At 49.0% G+C, this 16,798-nt stretch overlaps 8 protein-coding genes across 8 annotated transcripts; 3 read left to right on the top strand and 5 right to left on the bottom strand.

The window, feature by feature from the left end:
- Nucleotides 1–204: 204 nt before the first annotated feature.
- On the bottom strand, nt 205–1,467 carry J7337_007917 (uncharacterized protein; the record flags this gene model as incomplete). The annotated part of the gene is made up of 3 exons (XM_044825544.1): nt 205–861; nt 908–1,390; nt 1,462–1,467. The coding sequence occupies 3 exons, from the start codon at nt 1,465–1,467 to the stop codon at nt 205–207; spliced, it is 1,146 nt and encodes a 381-aa protein (XP_044678461.1).
- A 112-nt stretch (nt 1,468–1,579) lies between these two features.
- J7337_007916 (uncharacterized protein) lies at nt 1,580–1,815 on the bottom strand (the record flags this gene model as incomplete). Its single annotated transcript, XM_044825543.1, has 2 exons — nt 1,580–1,750; nt 1,771–1,815. The coding sequence occupies 2 exons, from the start codon at nt 1,813–1,815 to the stop codon at nt 1,580–1,582; spliced, it is 216 nt and encodes a 71-aa protein (XP_044678460.1).
- A 459-nt stretch (nt 1,816–2,274) lies between these two features.
- On the top strand, nt 2,275–4,779 carry J7337_007915 (uncharacterized protein; the record flags this gene model as incomplete). Its single annotated transcript, XM_044825542.1, has 2 exons — nt 2,275–2,890; nt 2,966–4,779. 2 exons carry the CDS (start codon nt 2,275–2,277, stop codon nt 4,777–4,779), a joined length of 2,430 nt encoding a protein of 809 aa, XP_044678459.1.
- A 419-nt stretch (nt 4,780–5,198) lies between these two features.
- J7337_007914 (uncharacterized protein) lies at nt 5,199–5,959 on the top strand (the record flags this gene model as incomplete). The annotated part of the gene is made up of 2 exons (XM_044825541.1): nt 5,199–5,435; nt 5,459–5,959. 2 exons carry the CDS (start codon nt 5,199–5,201, stop codon nt 5,957–5,959), a joined length of 738 nt encoding a protein of 245 aa, XP_044678458.1.
- A 369-nt stretch (nt 5,960–6,328) lies between these two features.
- Nucleotides 6,329–9,430, top strand: J7337_007913 (uncharacterized protein; the record flags this gene model as incomplete). Its single annotated transcript, XM_044825540.1, has 4 exons — nt 6,329–6,393; nt 6,439–6,703; nt 7,288–7,399; nt 7,455–9,430. 4 exons carry the CDS (start codon nt 6,329–6,331, stop codon nt 9,428–9,430), a joined length of 2,418 nt encoding a protein of 805 aa, XP_044678457.1.
- A 69-nt stretch (nt 9,431–9,499) lies between these two features.
- J7337_007912 (uncharacterized protein) lies at nt 9,500–11,623 on the bottom strand (the record flags this gene model as incomplete). Its single annotated transcript, XM_044825539.1, has 1 exon — nt 9,500–11,623. The coding sequence occupies one exon, from the start codon at nt 11,621–11,623 to the stop codon at nt 9,500–9,502; it is 2,124 nt and encodes a 707-aa protein (XP_044678456.1).
- A 695-nt stretch (nt 11,624–12,318) lies between these two features.
- Nucleotides 12,319–14,026, bottom strand: J7337_007911 (uncharacterized protein; the record flags this gene model as incomplete). The annotated part of the gene is made up of 5 exons (XM_044825538.1): nt 12,319–12,609; nt 12,676–12,924; nt 12,982–13,247; nt 13,298–13,767; nt 13,815–14,026. The coding sequence occupies 5 exons, from the start codon at nt 14,024–14,026 to the stop codon at nt 12,319–12,321; spliced, it is 1,488 nt and encodes a 495-aa protein (XP_044678455.1).
- A 396-nt stretch (nt 14,027–14,422) lies between these two features.
- Nucleotides 14,423–16,594, bottom strand: J7337_007910 (uncharacterized protein; the record flags this gene model as incomplete). The annotated part of the gene is made up of 6 exons (XM_044825537.1): nt 14,423–14,446; nt 14,553–15,170; nt 15,221–15,281; nt 15,331–16,230; nt 16,284–16,368; nt 16,528–16,594. 6 exons carry the CDS (start codon nt 16,592–16,594, stop codon nt 14,423–14,425), a joined length of 1,755 nt encoding a protein of 584 aa, XP_044678454.1.
- Nucleotides 16,595–16,798: the final 204 nt, after the last annotated feature.

The following is a 16,798-nucleotide window of genomic DNA, read 5'->3' as shown; positions in this document are numbered from 1 at the left end:
CTGTGTCTTTCAACCTGATGAAGAAAACTAGGTCCAATTTCGGGCTAGTAGGAGGAGATCGGCAAGAGAGCTGCAGTATTTAGACCTGCCTAATCGGGATAATTAAGCGTCAGCACCACTTAAAGGCGAGAGGGCGGAGCAGGTTCATCTGATTGAGATATTATATTAATTAATGTATCGGATCTAGTGATCAATATGATATACTTAGTAGATCTTAACACATAACCTCGTTCCAACGTCAGCCACCAGCTGAAGCCATTCCCCCTGTGGCTTCTGATCTTTCTGCTCAACACATTTCCCAAACATCTCCCAGACCTTGAGAAACTTGTGATTACTCTCCTTTGTCGTCTCAATAGCATCAAACGCCTTTACCATCCAGTCATGCTGTTTCACCTTCCTATAATCCTCCCGAGCCTTCTGCTTCTCGGAGTCCTTGGCAAGAAATATCCTAACTTGGATACAATACAGTATCAACGCTGCGAGACCAGCTGCCAATGCAGTCGCCACAGATGACCCGTCCACCATCTCTGGGGGAGTTCTTCTGCCTGGACCGCTGTCGACTTCGACTTTATCGCCGGGGAAAGTGTAGCTGAGCTCAGAGGCATTACCGACGTAGTCTACACTTGCACCTGAGGAGTTTGCGGCGCCGATGGTGAAGATCTTGGTTGTTGCTTTGGAGGGGTATGTTGGGGCGTTGTGGGCTCCTTTGTCCCTTGCTGAGCAGAACATGAGGATGTTGGCGTTGGCAGCCTCGACAACAGCGTTCTCGAGGTCTTGTCGTTCTCTGTCGTCCTTGGGTGGATCGATGGTCCATGACATGGAGATGATCTGGACTCCTTGTACTATCGCTGCACGAATGGCCTATTGACGTTAGTTATTGCTATATACCACATGATAGGTTACATACCTTTGCGGCACTTCGGGCGGTGATGTTCAGCTTGGTTCCATCTTCAGAGGGAGTATCCTCAAGTCTAAGTATGAAGAGAGATGCATGCGGACACATGAGGTGTATATTCTTCGTCATGATAGTTCCGTGACCAGTTCGAGACATGTAATATGGATCAAGAAGGCCTCGGTGTTCAGAGCGTACGCAAAAGCTTCTGCCACCTGTAAAATGGTAGTCGAGATCATTCATGTCAACTCCATCATCGATGATCGCAATCTGGATTGGTTTGATCATCTCGCTGACCTTGGTTCTAGGGGCCACGGGATAGTTTGCCTCGGCTTCAAAGACCAGCTTTCTGAAGTCTGTCATGCACTGGATCCACTCGTGCTTGGTGGTATGCTCTGGGACCTCCTCAGCACGAGTGGGGATCTTGTCAGTTCGTCTTCGGTGCGTGTGTTTGGCCACTCCAATCCGATTTCGACATTGGGAAAGAGTAGCTTCATTCTGTTTTGGAACTCGTTGACGTCGTATTCAGTTCGAGCGGACGATTCAAGGCCCTTCTGATGCTAGTATACTTTCATGTTGATTGATATGAAGTTAGGACCCACTTGCTGGACATGAAGTTTGACGAGTCCCAGTTCGGGTAGCTTTGCCAACCCCCCGGGCTCGCTCCAGCCTCTGAGGACAGCATTGTTACCCCCCCTCCCCATCTCCATCTTCATCCTCACTGTCACTGCCGTCGCTAGAGACATCGCCCGATTTGGGCGCTACGTCTGCTTCGACTTCGACAAGATCATAATCTGGTTCTGCATCGTGGGTCTCGTAATATTGGATATCCTGCTTGTTGTTCAGAAACCCTGACAACTGCTCAGGCCTTTTCATACCGCCATAGATGACACCAAGCAAGCAGATAATTCGATCTTCGGCATGTCAGGCTTTGACCCAGGCAAAATCGAGGGACTCTGGAATCGACACCCCACCCTAGTCTCCAGGGTTGAATCTGGCGCTTGTGATGGGGCTCTAGGTTCCGCCTTGCAGTGGCCACGTCACTATCGGTCCCATTTAAAATGCCAGGGATTGTACAGCCCTGCTGCCCTGTAAGCCTAGCTAGTCAGCCACGGCGGCTGTGTTGTCTTCCTGGTTTGCTAGGTTTCTGTCAAACAAAAACCACTGTGCCGAAGGCCTGCATAAAAGTGTAAGTTCCCTACGCTAGGGGCCTAAGGCAACAGGGCTTATATTTTTTCTTACAACAGTTTCCTTCTTCAAGGCGGAGAGGCGGAAATTTAATCTACCCAGTTCGCCCCTTACACTACTTAAGTAGTCCTCGGTACCCCAGATTCTCACCCCAGATTCTCACCCCAGCAATTCTCCATTCAGCATCCATGATCATGGACGATACCAATCAGCCTCGCACACCAACAATAGGCCCGTTCACAACAGCACAACTCTACGACTCGATCCCAATTCCACCCAGCTCTCAATGCATCCGTGTACTTGATATTCCGAAGCGGCCTCTAGCTGCAGATGAATGTCTGACTGGGACCCTTCGAATTGTCAACCTGCGAAACAGCCCGAAATTCACAGCTCTGTCATACGTCTGGGGTAAATCTTCTGACAAGACCATATCTTGCAACGGTTGCGACATCAACATCACTAAGTCCTGCTATGAAGCCTTGTTTTCGCTACGTGAAAAGTATGGTGATCTGACTCTCTGGGTTGACGCCGTGTGCATTAACCAGGATGACGCCAACGAGCTCGCGCAGCAGATTCCTCTAATGGGAGAGATCTATACTTGGGCCGAGGCAGTATACATTTGGCTAGGCGACGGCAGCCAGGCGACCGATAAGGCCATGGAATATATCCGGGCCGCTTCACAGCATCGTCTTTTCCCAGCTGGCATCCCGTGGTGGGATGGTACCGGCCCCATCACAGTAGATAAAGACCGGAATCAGCTTTGGTGGGGGATGTTCTCACTCTACTCTCGGAGCGCCCGAGACCGAGAAAGTAAGCTGATTCCAAGTTCCCTTGATGGAATGGCGCGGAATATCCGTAATATCTTATCATGCTAACTTGGTATAGAAAGAAAGCACGATGCCGTTGTCCTGCATGCTTGCGACCGTGCCTCGTTGCTTGAACTACTGGACCAAACATGGCTGCATCGATCCTGGACATTTCAAGAGGTCATCTTGGCTCCAAATCCGATCCTGGTTTGTGGACAGGAACACGTCACCTTACTGCAATTACACCAGGCCCTCACCTTTATCCAAGATTCCACCTCCCAGTTCTGTAATGAAGATGGCATTTCGATTGTCGCGCGGGGCGAACGACGCCGAGAGCATAGACTCATAGCCTCCTCCGAGGCATTCAAGAGCTGGCAGCATCTGTTTGAGGTTTGGCAGAGTATCTCCCGTCCCTGCCGCCGGAATGGCCACGAGATCCGCGTGCTGCCATGTCAGACTGGACGTTCAAGAGGCAGTTGTTCTGTTCGCGAGCATGTGCAACTACTTGAGCCAGAGAAGGTCTACCAATCTTTGAGAAACTGGTTATACCTGGCAGTATTGTTCTATGTCTTACTCCTTACTGCACTTCCTCTACTCGCCTGCGTTGTTATTGACGGGTTTAGTTTTGAAATGCCTCCTCAGCCGAAAGTTCCCAGTGCATATGGCCTACCGAAAAGAAGGGGATGGATCGGTGTACTCTGGCACTTATCTATCGCTTTTATCGTCACTTCAACTTGGATCTTCATGGCATACATTTTCGCCCGTCTTGGTATGGTTTCGAACGATCTTCATTTAGACAATGGCAGGAGACAAAATCCTGTATACGGTTGGATACGTCAAACCGAGGACTTGACACAACAAATCCATCTTGTTGGACTTTTGCAAGCCATGCGAGACCGCAAATCAACCAAGCCTCAAGATCGTGTATTCGCTGTCGAGGGTGTCTTCCAACGGCTGGGGATTCGTCAACCGACTCCTGACTACAACAAACCGACCGGAGAGATCTACCGCGATGCTTTTGTCAGTCTAATAGAGCGGAAACCTACATTCGTCAACCTACTCATTGACTGTGGGTTAAGTCCTCCTAGTGCACCTAGCTGGGTCCCGGATTGGAGTACAGTTGCGAATCGAAGCTGGCTGCCGTCTTCATACTTGTACAGTTCTATTGAGAAGGCGCGGTGGTCTGATGATCACCTCGAGGTATCTGCTTCTGGAAATACCCTTTCAGTTAAGGGTGCATTTCTGCGAACAGCAGAGTTCTGCACACGGCCCTTTGACAAGATTGAGCTTGATGACGCGGATAATCCAGCACCACCGATGCAAGAGAGCCTTCATAACAACATCCAAGTCTTGAGCCGATGGATCATCAAGGTCACCAGAGATGTCATCCTCAACGAAGTTCATGAATCCATACCCTGTGCTGTGTTCAACACATTCAATGGAAGTTCTACCTCCATATCAGAGATCGATCCGAGACAAAAAGATGTTTTTAACACGTTCTACAACATCATTAGACGCCATGGTGTTTGCTTTGAGAAGGAGGTGGAAACCATGTGCGGGGTCACACCAGCTACTCACACTGCTATGCAAGAAATTGCTGGGGATAAGACTTGCTTGGACTACTTTATCAAGATATGTAATCGGTTTGCTGGAAAGAGAGGGTTGTTCGTATCTAGCGACGGTGCGATCGGCTCGGGTCCTGTTGATATGGCTGAGGGTGACACCATCTCCATCATCAATGGCGTTACAGTGCCAATGATTCTTCGTGAACAAGAAACCGATAGGCAGGGATATGTTATTTTAGGGCCAGCTTACATTGATGGTTTGATGGATCTTACGGAGGTTAAAGTGACATCCATGAGCTTGGATTGGAAGACTGTTATGCTTCACTGACAGCACGACGAGTTCATTAGGTCTGGGAAAGGGTTATTGCTTTAGTACTATTAACCGCGACCTGCCCCTGTACTCTTATACTGAATCGCTTATGAAATATCTTCAGGCTATGAGATTCCGCTCTAGACCTTGTTATAAAGCCTGTAAGTATTATACAAGTCTATAGATTTACTGGCCACGAGTCTCACTGTCAAATATGGGCATAAAACGCACGCCGGAACCCGCCACGCCGAGGCTTATAAAGGATCAGATGATGACCTTGAGCGAAGATGAACGATGCTGAAAGAGGCTACGACAATAACGGCGATGTGAACACTAAGTTGTTCGATGCAGACGCCCAACTGGGTGCGACCTCCGTCAGCATCGGTCTTAACATATTTACATATTTGCAGGGGACAACAACAAGTTTCATACCCGCAATGTGGCCTAGCAGCACCCTTTCAACGATCGAAAATTACCGAGCTGCAAGGAATAACACAAGTCCAGTGTTCTTCACGCGAAATCATCCATGGTTACTTGTCGCTCGACGGCAAAACGCTGCCCTGCTCGCGTATATTCTTCATCTCGACACGCCTAAGAAATTACGACGTATTGGTGAAGCTCAAGTCAAGTTCGAGTTCAAGAACAGCAGTCCAGGAAGCCCATTGCCCCAGATAGTAAAGATAGTACCCCACGGAAGTGTCTCCTCGTTAGCACATCTGCCGAAGAGTCCAAACTTACCGGCTATGGACTATCAGCTGGAACCAGCCAGTTTGTCAGCGTCGAGGGCTCGGCAAAATGGGAGAAGACGGTCAGACAAACAAGAAACGACGCTGCTAGAGTAGCTGGTGGTTTTCTCTGCAACGACTACGGCAAGCAAGTGGGTGCTCAGTGGATCCTCTTTGAGAACAAGTTAGTAGCTTCGGGCACACCGAGATTTATGCGCTTTGCGATTCTGCTCGACAGGGAAGACGACGAGGAGGAATTCGAGTGCAAAGTCACTATCAGTGCCAGTGGGGATTGGAAGACGGCGTTGGAAGGATTGGTTGGGTCTACGCCGCGCGATGATCCTATCCTGTTTAACCCGACTTTGCCGCCTACGAACAAGCTTCGAAAGGCTTACGATATCGAGGATCTAGGATCTCTAGACTTGGATGAGTTTGATAAGCCGCTGAAGAAGGTCGGGGAGAATTCAGCTTGACAGGCCTCGGCAGATCATAGTAGTTTAGGGCAGTAGAAATATGCACGCACGGGCCCGAGTGCCGTGAGGGATTTTATTCGCCTGATCCTTGGAATTGACTTCCAACTTGACCATTATTGCTTCGTATTGTGTGTACCGTTGCACTGTCGGCGGCTAATATAACCTACACTAAGTACTATGTGAATCATTTCAAGCCCTACCCATGTCGACCATAGTTACGGTGAGTCTCCACATTCCGGTTAGCACGGAGCCGAAGGATAAGACAGATTTCGCTGACCAGGATTCTTTCTCTGCGGAAAGTCGGATGAAAGTCAAGGAGGCATTCTTGGAACCTTGGTCAACTTTCTAAGAAACACTGCCAAATCTGACATGTCTGAATCGGGGTCCGCTTCTGGGTCGTCTTCGGACGACGAGGTACCGTCTCGACTTATAGAGTAAGTGTCACATTGGAAGCAGGACTCTGGCGCTGATGATTACAGTTTCGTTGTTATACCTGGAGTCTACGGCAATTGGACCGACAAAGACTTCGAGCCGAGCGCTGGATCTGGAAGCTCAGCCTGGGTCACGAAATTCGCCGACGAAGGCTGGGAGAGTCTCAAGAACCCCCAAAGTAGTTGCCGGGTGTTTCGTTTCGAGTATGACCCTTCTGAACTTTTCTCTGGTCATAGATCTCGAGAAGCAATCCAGCGAGTTGCACTGAGATTGCTCAATGCGTTACGGTCAAAGCGTTCCGGCGAGATCAAGGTAAGGGTTAACTGACCATCCTAATAAGGGGTCCAGGCTGACATAGATATCTATAAAGAAACGTCTGATATACTTCATCAGCCATGATATTGGAGGGGCTATCGTAAAAGATGTAAGTTCTGATGCTTTTGGACAAGGCATGCTGAGAGTTGCGTAACTTAGACTGACCAAGCTTAGGCTCTCATCACAGTTTCCATCGACAGAAGCTCCTGGCAAGACATATAAGAGATGGCCCGAGTTTTGGTGAGTGAATCCTATTCATTGCACAGCTTACTCGGCCTGACACACTACAGGTCTTCAACGGCTGTCCGCATCGCCAGAGAAACACTGCCGACCTGGAAACGAGGCTGGCTAGCTTTCTGTATGAAAACTACACTCAGGCTTCTGGAAAGTCACGACCTTCGGCAGTATCAATATCAGGACTTACTAAAGCCATCGTCCAAGTGAATGGTCTCTTTGTAACTTCCCATATCGCGCTGCGAAGTTGGATCATAAATCTGCACTCCTATGGAGAGAATAGCAGTGGGGTCAGTGGTTCGAGATCAGATGTAGTCCCTGTGTAGCCTAAAACTGACTTGCACTAGGGTTTTGATGCTTACTGTGCGACGCTGGGTTTACCGTTGGAATTAACATTGACAGCACCAGCTGGGACGGACTATTCCCCTCTCACTCGGTATCTTGCCAAGATAGAGCCAGGTATGCTCAAACGATTCGATCATCATTTATGAGTTTAACTAATTCTTCTCATCAGATGTTCGGGAGCCGAAAGAGTCGTTCGGACCGCGTCAGTATGCTCAAGAGAGAAAGCTTCTTGCTCTGGCGTCTCCAATCTATCCACTTCGAAACAAGGTTAAGCCCAACCCATTGGCCGATCTACCAGCTTATAAATCCTGGCTGAAAAGTCCCTGTCCTCAAATACTTTATCTCCACGGCAGCTACCGCGTAAGGGATGTAGCCGAAAGCGTGTTCTATACCCTTGAGGACGAAGCCACAAGGGTGAAACGACGGGCAAACGTTCTCTACTTTTCTTTCGACAGATTCGACGTCCGTGCTGATAGTATTCGGGACATGATCGCTACCTTCTTGGCCCAGATCTGCAACCATCATCCCAGGCTCGGACCTGCTATCAATCGACTGTGCAGCCAGATCGAGAATGAGAAAGGTTGGACTGAAAAAGACCTGATACAGTTCTTTGAGATGTTTAGAATCTCAGCAGAAATTGAGCAGACAATGGTTGTGATTAATCACTTTGACGAGTGTAGTCACGGCTCGCGCCAGAGGTTCCTGGACCATGTCACTGACAAGTATTACAATGATGAGACTCCTTGGAAAATCGTTGTGACCAGCCATGAGCCGGGTGCCCTAATGGAGGAGCTTTCGGGTCCATTTTGTGTCCCTATTGATATATCTTCCCTGGAATCTGGAGAACTCGCTGTGGACAGTTTCGAAAGCGACATCCAAGAACTGATAAGGGCGAGAGGAGATCTAAATCTCAGAGAAGCGCAGATCCGGGATGAGCTTCACTTCACTGAGAAGCTGGACCCTCCAGTGCGCCACATTCTGTTTGAGCAGCCGAGAGTCCGTGACGAGTGGCCAGATGAGATATCGACTGATACAGTTCTTGGATCGTTGGGTCTTAGCCAGCAAGATGATAGCGATAAGATTATGGAATCTGTGCTGCATGCTGTGCTCAAGAAGTACCCCGACCAAACCTCTCTCGAGTGTCTTCTCTCCTGGCTCTTATACGCTGTCAGACCACTCACGATCTCGGAACTGGCGACTATCATCTCGTTCTCAAATGAGAGGGAATGCGCTAAAGTATCTCCCAGTTTCATGGCTGTCGATAGGCTTATTAAGAAGGTTGAGAATGACTTTGCTGGTATTCTTGAGGTGGATCACAACGAGGTCAGGTTTAAGCACCCATGCTTCCACGAGATCATGGTCAATGATGATCCTTCAACTCAAAATGCCGAAAATAAGGATTATCTGTGGAACAAGGTCAAAGGAAAAGCTCACCACCTCATTCAGACCATGTACCTGGAATACCTATCTAGAGATGCTGTTCAGGACTACGTCAGGGAGACCTTTGCAGTTACAGACGCAACAACCTTTGAGACACCACCTTTCCCAGACCGCACAAACCTTGCCTCATATGCTATCCAGGCATGGACATATCACTATTCTTTGAGCTCTCCTCTTCCCGATATCTCTGCCTTGTTATTGAAGAAGGACCTGGTCCAGACCCTGGCCAAAGCCCAGTGGTGTCTATCTAACCCTGCCACCAGACGCTCTCCTTGCTTCCAGTCTATGTTCCCAATATTCGCTGGACTTGGCCTCCCAAACGTGGTGGAGCCGCTGGGTAGCGATGACGCGTTGCGAGGTCTTATAGAAGCAGCAAGCAAGGGACAGAAACAAGTGGTCGAGGATCTTCTTAGTGAATACGACTTCACGCCAAACGAGACATGGGAGGTTCTCAAAGCTGCGTGTTCTTCTGGTGGTGAAGAGCTGATGAATGCTCTGCTAGACAAGATAGAAGCCAAGGGGAAGATTCCTGACAACTTTGAATGGCCGCCTGTTTTGATCTATCGGGCTGCCAATCTGGGTCTGGAGGGCTTCGCCGAAAGGATACTCAGACTTGGATGTCCCGCAGATCCAGATGTTGACTGGAGAAAAGAGACATCTATGCACGGGATCGTAGAGAGCAATTTGTTATTTAACGCCTTATGATATGTGCCTATTGCAGTTCTAATTTAATGGTACAATGTGAAATAAAGCAAAGTAAGGGAAGAAACGCCTTTACTGCTGGGCGATGCGAATTTCTGTGATGTTCCCCTTGGAGAATGCCACGATATCCTCAAGGACATGCTCAATAGGGGTTACATACCTATATCCGTCGTCGTAGGACTCTCGGTGCTTATGTCCTCTAAACACAAGTCCAACAATACCACCAAGTTCATCAAAGACGGCAGAACCAGAGTCGCCCTTGGCGCAAAACTTGCCTGGCTGACCCTTGACGCCTGACTGACCCTTGAGAAGAAAGGTGTCGCCTGCAAAGATACGCTCTTTTGTCTCCAGTCGATTCCCCTTCCCGAGATACTTATCCTCCTGCAATGTGACTCTATCTTTCACTCCCCAGAACTTTCCAACAGTCGGTCCAGTAGTAGATCCGACTTTGAAGGCTCGGCCGACTCCGTTAGTGCCCTCAATCGACCGCATTTGTTCTGTGAGTGGATAGCCAAATGTTTCGTCGGGGTATGCAGCCTCATCATCGTACTTTGAAGCCCAGACCGCTTCATCTGGAAGATCGTGGGACCATGGTCGATGTTCATCGAGGAGGATAAGTGCCCAGTCCATCCTTCTACCAGCAACCTTCCGCTGGAATCCCGCAGCGAGAAGTGAAGTACCAACCTTCTCTCTCCCTTCATCAAAGAAAGCCTTTTTCTGTCTGACATCGGTCTCTAAAGCCTCGATCTCCTGCTTTACTGCTTGGAAGTTTCTCGTAGCTATAGGCTTTTGTGGTCCGTCCTGTGTTGATTGAAGCCTCACTCGAGCCCGTTCTTCTCGCTTCTTTTTCTCTCTGAGATCTATGTCGGTTAGAGCAACGGTGAAATTGTGCTTGGTTCGGGAAGGACTTTCGAAATGGACTGGGGCGGCGTCCAGTACCTTCTCCAGCTCCTTGTTTTCTTTGACCGTGCCATCAGGGACCATAATTGGGGAGAATCCGAACTTGTCGACCTTCAACAGATCACTGCCCTCCAGCGGAGGTCCAGGCATATAGCCTTTCTCCTTGGGGTCTGGCACAAGGGTAAAGCCATCAAACGCTGGCCGTACGACGTGGTAGTTTGTGAGGGCACAGGTTCGCCAGACTGGGTTCTTGTTGGTTTTGATTTGAATGAAACATCCAAGTGTTCCATTTACGGGATTGACTCGCGTGTCCTCACTTGGGGGCTTTCCTTGCGTGTCTTTGTCTGGTCGTTCAAGATACTTGGCTGCACCAAAATCAGCACCGATATGGAGGGTGTCGCTATAGTTGCCAATGATGCGTTTATTAGCGAGTTTGCCCTCATCGATGCGTGCTTGGACATCAGGACCAGCTAGTGGCAGTAGTGGGAAGGTGGGAGAGAAGTTCTCGCTGCGTTCAATATGGATATGAACCCCGCGCCATCCTACTTCAGCCATGGTGGCTTCGACTTGATTCATAATCAGATACCAGGTGTATTCTTTTGAGTCATCGTCTAACCCGATATAGATAGTTGGAGGGTTCTGTTTCAAATTCGGGTTGACTCCATATCGCTGGAGGGACAAGCAAGTAAAGTGATCTCGAAATGCTGGTTGAAATCGAAGGCCGGCTTCCAACTTGTCGCTAACGTAGTCCCACTGGTTGGAGAGAGCAGGGTCACCTACTTCGTCATAGTATATAGTTTGTAGAAGCTCAGGTGAGACAATCTCGAGGTAGATCTTGTCGGGAAGATGGCTGGTAAACTCAGTCAACCAGCTAGCCATTACCTCAGCGGCTTCCCAAAGCTTGAGATGACGTTCCGCAGACCAGGGGACTAGGAGAACAATCGTGGGACGGGCAGATTCTGGGTCGAATGGCTTTTGTCGCAATTCTAATCCGACCTCAATCTTTTGCGCTTCTAGGGATTCATCGGTGGTATCTTGCACGATCTTGCACTGCTTCAATACTGAGAGGGTTTGATTGATGATGTCCGGTTCAAGTTGAGCGACATGAGGAGGCATTTGCGTTGTGATTGTCTTCAAAGGTAATTGCCGTAGCTCTGGCCACCCATAGCGTTTCCACCCGATCTGTACAGGAACAGGGTCACGTCTAGGCAAAAGAGTCCCCCGACCAGGTTTCGATGGAGAACCGATTGAGAGGCCTAGCTGTTGTACACCTGGGTTTCGGCCTTGCTTGCCCATCGTGGATGAGTAAAACTGTAAGGGATGGATTGTTAGACGCGAATCGAAGCAATGAATGGGATTTGGAGCGTATGAAAGTAGAAAAGAAGTCGAGGGAAAGTAACATGAAACGAAAGCTAGGGACTGTGCGACACCGAATATCTTATCGGCGGGAAGATTTGATGTGTGTTGGTGGAGATATTGGTGCTCTTATTGGGGGATTTCCAAGAAGCTTACCTCTGAATTTTGGGATGATGAGAAGAAGAGAGTTGAAGTATTGAGGCTGATGAATGTAAGTGATGATGTGTGGAGCTGGTCACGTGGGGCAGGTCACGTGGGGCTGAGCAACGCTGGGAATTGATGCCATTTCGACTTGTCGGCTGGGAGACGCATCAGAGCTTCTTATAACCCGGGATGGCGGGCAAATGAGTCACCATTTAGGTTACCATCATATCAGCTTTAAGCTGTAGCAATTGGTCAATTCTTGTGATGTAATGTCCAAGCTTTGCAGTTAAGATTTATAGTTAGAGCTTGAATCTGCAGACCGAACTTAGTTAATAGATCAAGTTCTGTCTGCCAGAATACATCGTGAAAGCTTCTGGGTAAAAGCTTATATCAGGTAAAAAAAATATCGTCTTGTCATTCATTATCTGTGTTTGCAGCCTAAAGCTTAACCTTATAGGCCGCCGTCATCCATAGTTGTTTCTAGCCATCCACTAGCCAGCAAATCTCCATCCCTCGGGCTCACCAGCTGCATCCTCCGCGGCTTTCAGGTCCTTGTTCTTCTTAGCCACGTACCATTTTGTGATGAGAACGAAAACCACAGTGAGACCACAGCCTGTAATGATAGCACCGCCTCCAGTCTGATAGTAAGGCTCCTGGTTGCGGAGGAAGAAGTATGGTGTAAACCAGTGGGAAACAGACGACACGCAGTTGGCGTAAGCGATGAGGGCAGCACGCTTTGTGCGGGGACGAGGGACAACAGTTGTCTCCCAAGAGATTTGGAGCTAAGAATAAGTTAGCGAATCATCTTCCTGTGGATAATGACTCATGAGGTGGGTGAGAAAACTCACGTTAAGACCGACGAATGGACCAACGACGAGCAGGATCATACAGAAGTACCGGGCGCCAACGTTGAGGGTGGTAATCATGACAGCGCAGCCGATCAGGGTAAGAAGGATAGGGACAATTATGTGATATCCGTGTTCCAGTCGTCGACCAGAAGACCACGAGACGCCCATCATCACAAGGAAGGCGATGATAGGAGGAGGAGCCTGAATGAGGTAGGTGGTGGTACCGGAGAATCCGAGGGTAGCGACAATCTTGCATTACTGTTAGTACTTGTTTTACAGTTGAAGGAAGAACAACAAGTTACTCACGGAGGGGAAGAAGTCCTTGTAAGACTGTGCGATGATCAAGAAGAAGTGGATAGCCGCAAAGAGATGGGCAAATGGCTCCTTCATACACATCCAGAAACCATCCCAGTAGCCACCAGCATCATCTTCAGCAATGCCACCAGCGGACACAGTCTGACGATATTGAGCCATAGCCGCCTCTTCTTCGGTGATGAAGTATGTACCCGTCGAGTCAGGGAAGTTGGGGATGAACCAGAAACTCACGAGAGCCACCAAGATACTGACAGCGCCTGGGCCAGCAGTTAGCTATGAAACTGTATTGTTATACTTGAAGACATACCTTCCAGGAGCAAGAACCATTTCCAAGCTCGAAGGTTGGCAACACCCTCCATGTTGGTCAAAATACCAGCAGCCAAAAGTCCTGAAAGGGCCTGCGAGATGGTATTTCCCGCATGCCAGATACCCATCCTCATTGGCGACTCGTGCTTTGTGTACCAAGAAGAAGTCATGAGGGATACAGCAGGTACAAATGGTCCTTCAGTGAAGCCAATGAGGAACCGGCAGAGACAAAAGCCCCATCCTGCAGAAACAGCAGGCATACAGATAGTCACGCAAGACCAAACGAGCATGCAGCTAGGGAGAAGGATTCGGGGTGTTCCCTTGGCTAGGATGACGTTGGCGGGGATCTGAGAGAGAATGTAGCCCACGTAGAACATGGAGATGCCGAGAGACCAGATTGTATCTGTCATGTGAAGATCTTCTTGCATGCCGGCGAGTCGAGCGTTGGAGACGTTGATTCGATCAAGATAGCTACATCCGTTAGTAAGAGAAACGTGATGGAAGATGGAATGACTGACTTCATTAACAGCATGGCTGTGACCATGGGGAGAAACTTCCAGTCGAGCTTGCGAACCAGAGATTTCTCAATGGCTGCTCGCTCTTCTGGAGTCTTGTCCTTGATGAGCGGATAGCGCTCGAGGATCTCATCTTGCACAGGAGCAACCTCTTCGTACTCGACATCCCGTTTGATGTCGAAAGACCCAGGTTTTGAGTGAACGGAGCCCGTCATGATGATCACAGAACTATATCTCTCGCGATGATTTCAGGAACAAGTGACAAGAGTAAACGATGAATGGCGAGACAAGTGCTGGTGATCATTTTTAAAACCATGGGTATCATACACTTTTATACATGCCAAACCCTACCCCAAGCTGGGTAACTTCTTCCAAGAATGCCAGGGTGCTGTTACTCCAACGTGTCATTCTCGCTCTTCCATCCGAGTTCACTACCGCGGTCACCCCGCATCCCCGCGTTTGTGGAATAACCTTCCAAGATAGAGTGCGACGTTCGCGGGGGCTAGCGTTCGGGCTCAACCCGTCGGCTACCATCCGCCAATGAAACTTCATGACTCTGGGCCAACGGACTTGGCCCGGGGGGCTGGGTGATCAAAGCGAGTTGCTGATTGTCACTGATGAGGAATAGCGTTGCACTATACGACGTAGATGACTTGGGATTTCAGGGGGTATCAAGTCCTGGAAATTCAGCGAGCGTTAACCATATTTTAAGCATATCTACTTTGGGGAAAGTTAACTTACCTGCTGACTGCTCTGTCCTTCCATCATCTTGGTAGACATTGTTAGCAGGAATTGCTGAAAGATGCTCAAGGCGGAGAACTTGGATGAGCACTGCGTTAAAATTATAGATGCTTTGCTCACTACTTCAAAGGTCTGTGTCAAGCCAGTTTGGTTCGGTTGTGGTGTGCGCTGAACGAGGCAAACGTACACTACAGCAGCTGCCAAGATATCATATGCGTCTAGGAAAGATACCGTGGCGCCACTTCCGGACCTGTTATAGAGTTTCTCGATGAGTGCTTTGCAGCAACCAATCGTATCAGCTTCAACTTCGCTGTTACTCTCAGCGTCGGCTTCGGAGCTTGTCAGGTTCTGGTCTTTGGGTTGGACCATTAGAATAAGAGCCCGGCATGCTAGTTGATCCAGGTAGTCGAACTGGGGATTTGTTGGGGTAGTAGTGCCTCCGGTTTGTGGAGGGAACTCGCGCCAAAAACAGAGGTTGCTATAGGAAAACAGTGGGCTGGAACTATGACTTCCGACAACATCTGAGATAAGTTGTGCATGAGTGACAAGATGTTTACTCAAAGCAAGCTTATTTCTGACTGGCCCAGAGGCAGTCTCATCTTCTGTTATATCTGGTACCTAGTTTTATCGTTAGTCTCGTTCATGTCGAGTTCCATTGGGCATCTCACTGTAACTGAAATGTCGACCTCGGTAATAGTAAAAGGTCTACCCATAACTGATGCCAAAGATCTATAACACGTAGTCAGTTTCATGCATCCGAATCTAGCATCGAACGTACCGATCCCAAAGATACACGCTCCAGAAGAGCCACTCAACTCGATAAGTGTACTCTGTATCTGATGTATTCCTTGGCGGTACAGTCTTGTGCAAACCTGCAGCTATGCAATTTGTCATAATGAATCCCATAAGATGCCATGTTGATCCACCTGATGCACTGAACATAGAGAAGACCGCAAGCAGAAGCATGCAGTGCAAAGTATCAAGAGGCTCTTGAGAGTGAAGAATGAAGGGCAATAGCTTCACCGCTGCAGCATGGAGATTGCTAGCCAGTGAGGAAAGGCGGCCAGCATCAGGTGACATACTGATGCCTATAGCTACAGCCAGGTATGTGTTGAAGCGAGGCAGTGCGGTTCTAACTGGATCAATGCCCTGATCACTCGTCTCCAGAACAGCCTCATATTGCTCATATAAGCGGTTCTCATCAATATGAGGGAGCCAGACGCTCCAGTCCAGGAAACGGTGAAAGGGACTCAGCGTTAGGTTGCGTGTGAGGGGGATGAGCTGGTCATCCATCACATACGCCGGTTGCGACGATGATGCCTTAGAAGGGTTTCGTCCATCTACAGCCAGAGCTGCCGATATTGACTCAATGATGGCGAGTTTATGTGGCTTATCACCTGTGTTCGTACGAGACTCGGCCATGGCCTTGTTAGACAAGAGCCCAATGGCGCTCATGGTGTCTTGGACACTTGACTGCTCCTCGCCATTGGCAGGGATCTGTTGATTCGCCGGGGCAGATGAAACAGATCCAAAGTTCGATCGTCGTCGTTTGCCATTGATGGGCGAAACGACATCTACTGTGCCAAGAGATGCATGTCTGGCTTGAACATGTTTCTGCTCAGCAACCTTGATCTTTTCTTCAAGTTCAGCAACACGGCGTCTCAAAGACTCGACGTAACTAAGAACATAGGTGAGTGATACATAAACTATGAATGCGAAATCGTCACATACCCATTGACTCTAGCATGCGTCAGGGTAGTATTTTCATCATTAAAGTCAAACTGCTGAAACCGTGCAATGCACTCAACGCCAAGATCTGCACACGAAGTACACGCCGGGCGCAACCTATCGCACTAAGACACATTAGTAAGAACCCTAACATGCATGATAGTGACAAGCATCACCTTTTGCTTCCGCCTGAAGCACCGTTCACAAGCGAGACTATTCTTCTGCGGAGCCTGCGACTGTGACGAACTGGGACTACTGGCCAGTGCAGGGCTTGGGAGTGAGACGCGAGATAGTTCGCGCCAATCAGTTGCCATGTTGCATGTTTCTTGGGTTGATCTAGAGGCCGAGAGAGATACGAGACGGAGTGAGCCCGAGGGACGCGTTTGGTCGTCGGAGGGGGAAAACGGGGATGACCCCAGATTTATCGGACCTGGTCCTGTAGTCACGTGTTGCCCCGTTTCATATTGATCGAAAGTAGTCTAACTTAGTTTGGACGAGGTCGCTGAGACATAATGGGG

The sequence above is a fragment of the Fusarium musae genome, chromosome 6 (assembly GCF_019915245.1).
Source record: "Fusarium musae strain F31 chromosome 6, whole genome shotgun sequence".
NCBI classification, from domain to species: Eukaryota; Fungi; Ascomycota; class Sordariomycetes; order Hypocreales; family Nectriaceae; genus Fusarium; species Fusarium musae.
Note: the sequence above shows the minus strand (reverse complement) of the source record. Positions and strands in the feature narration are given on the sequence as shown.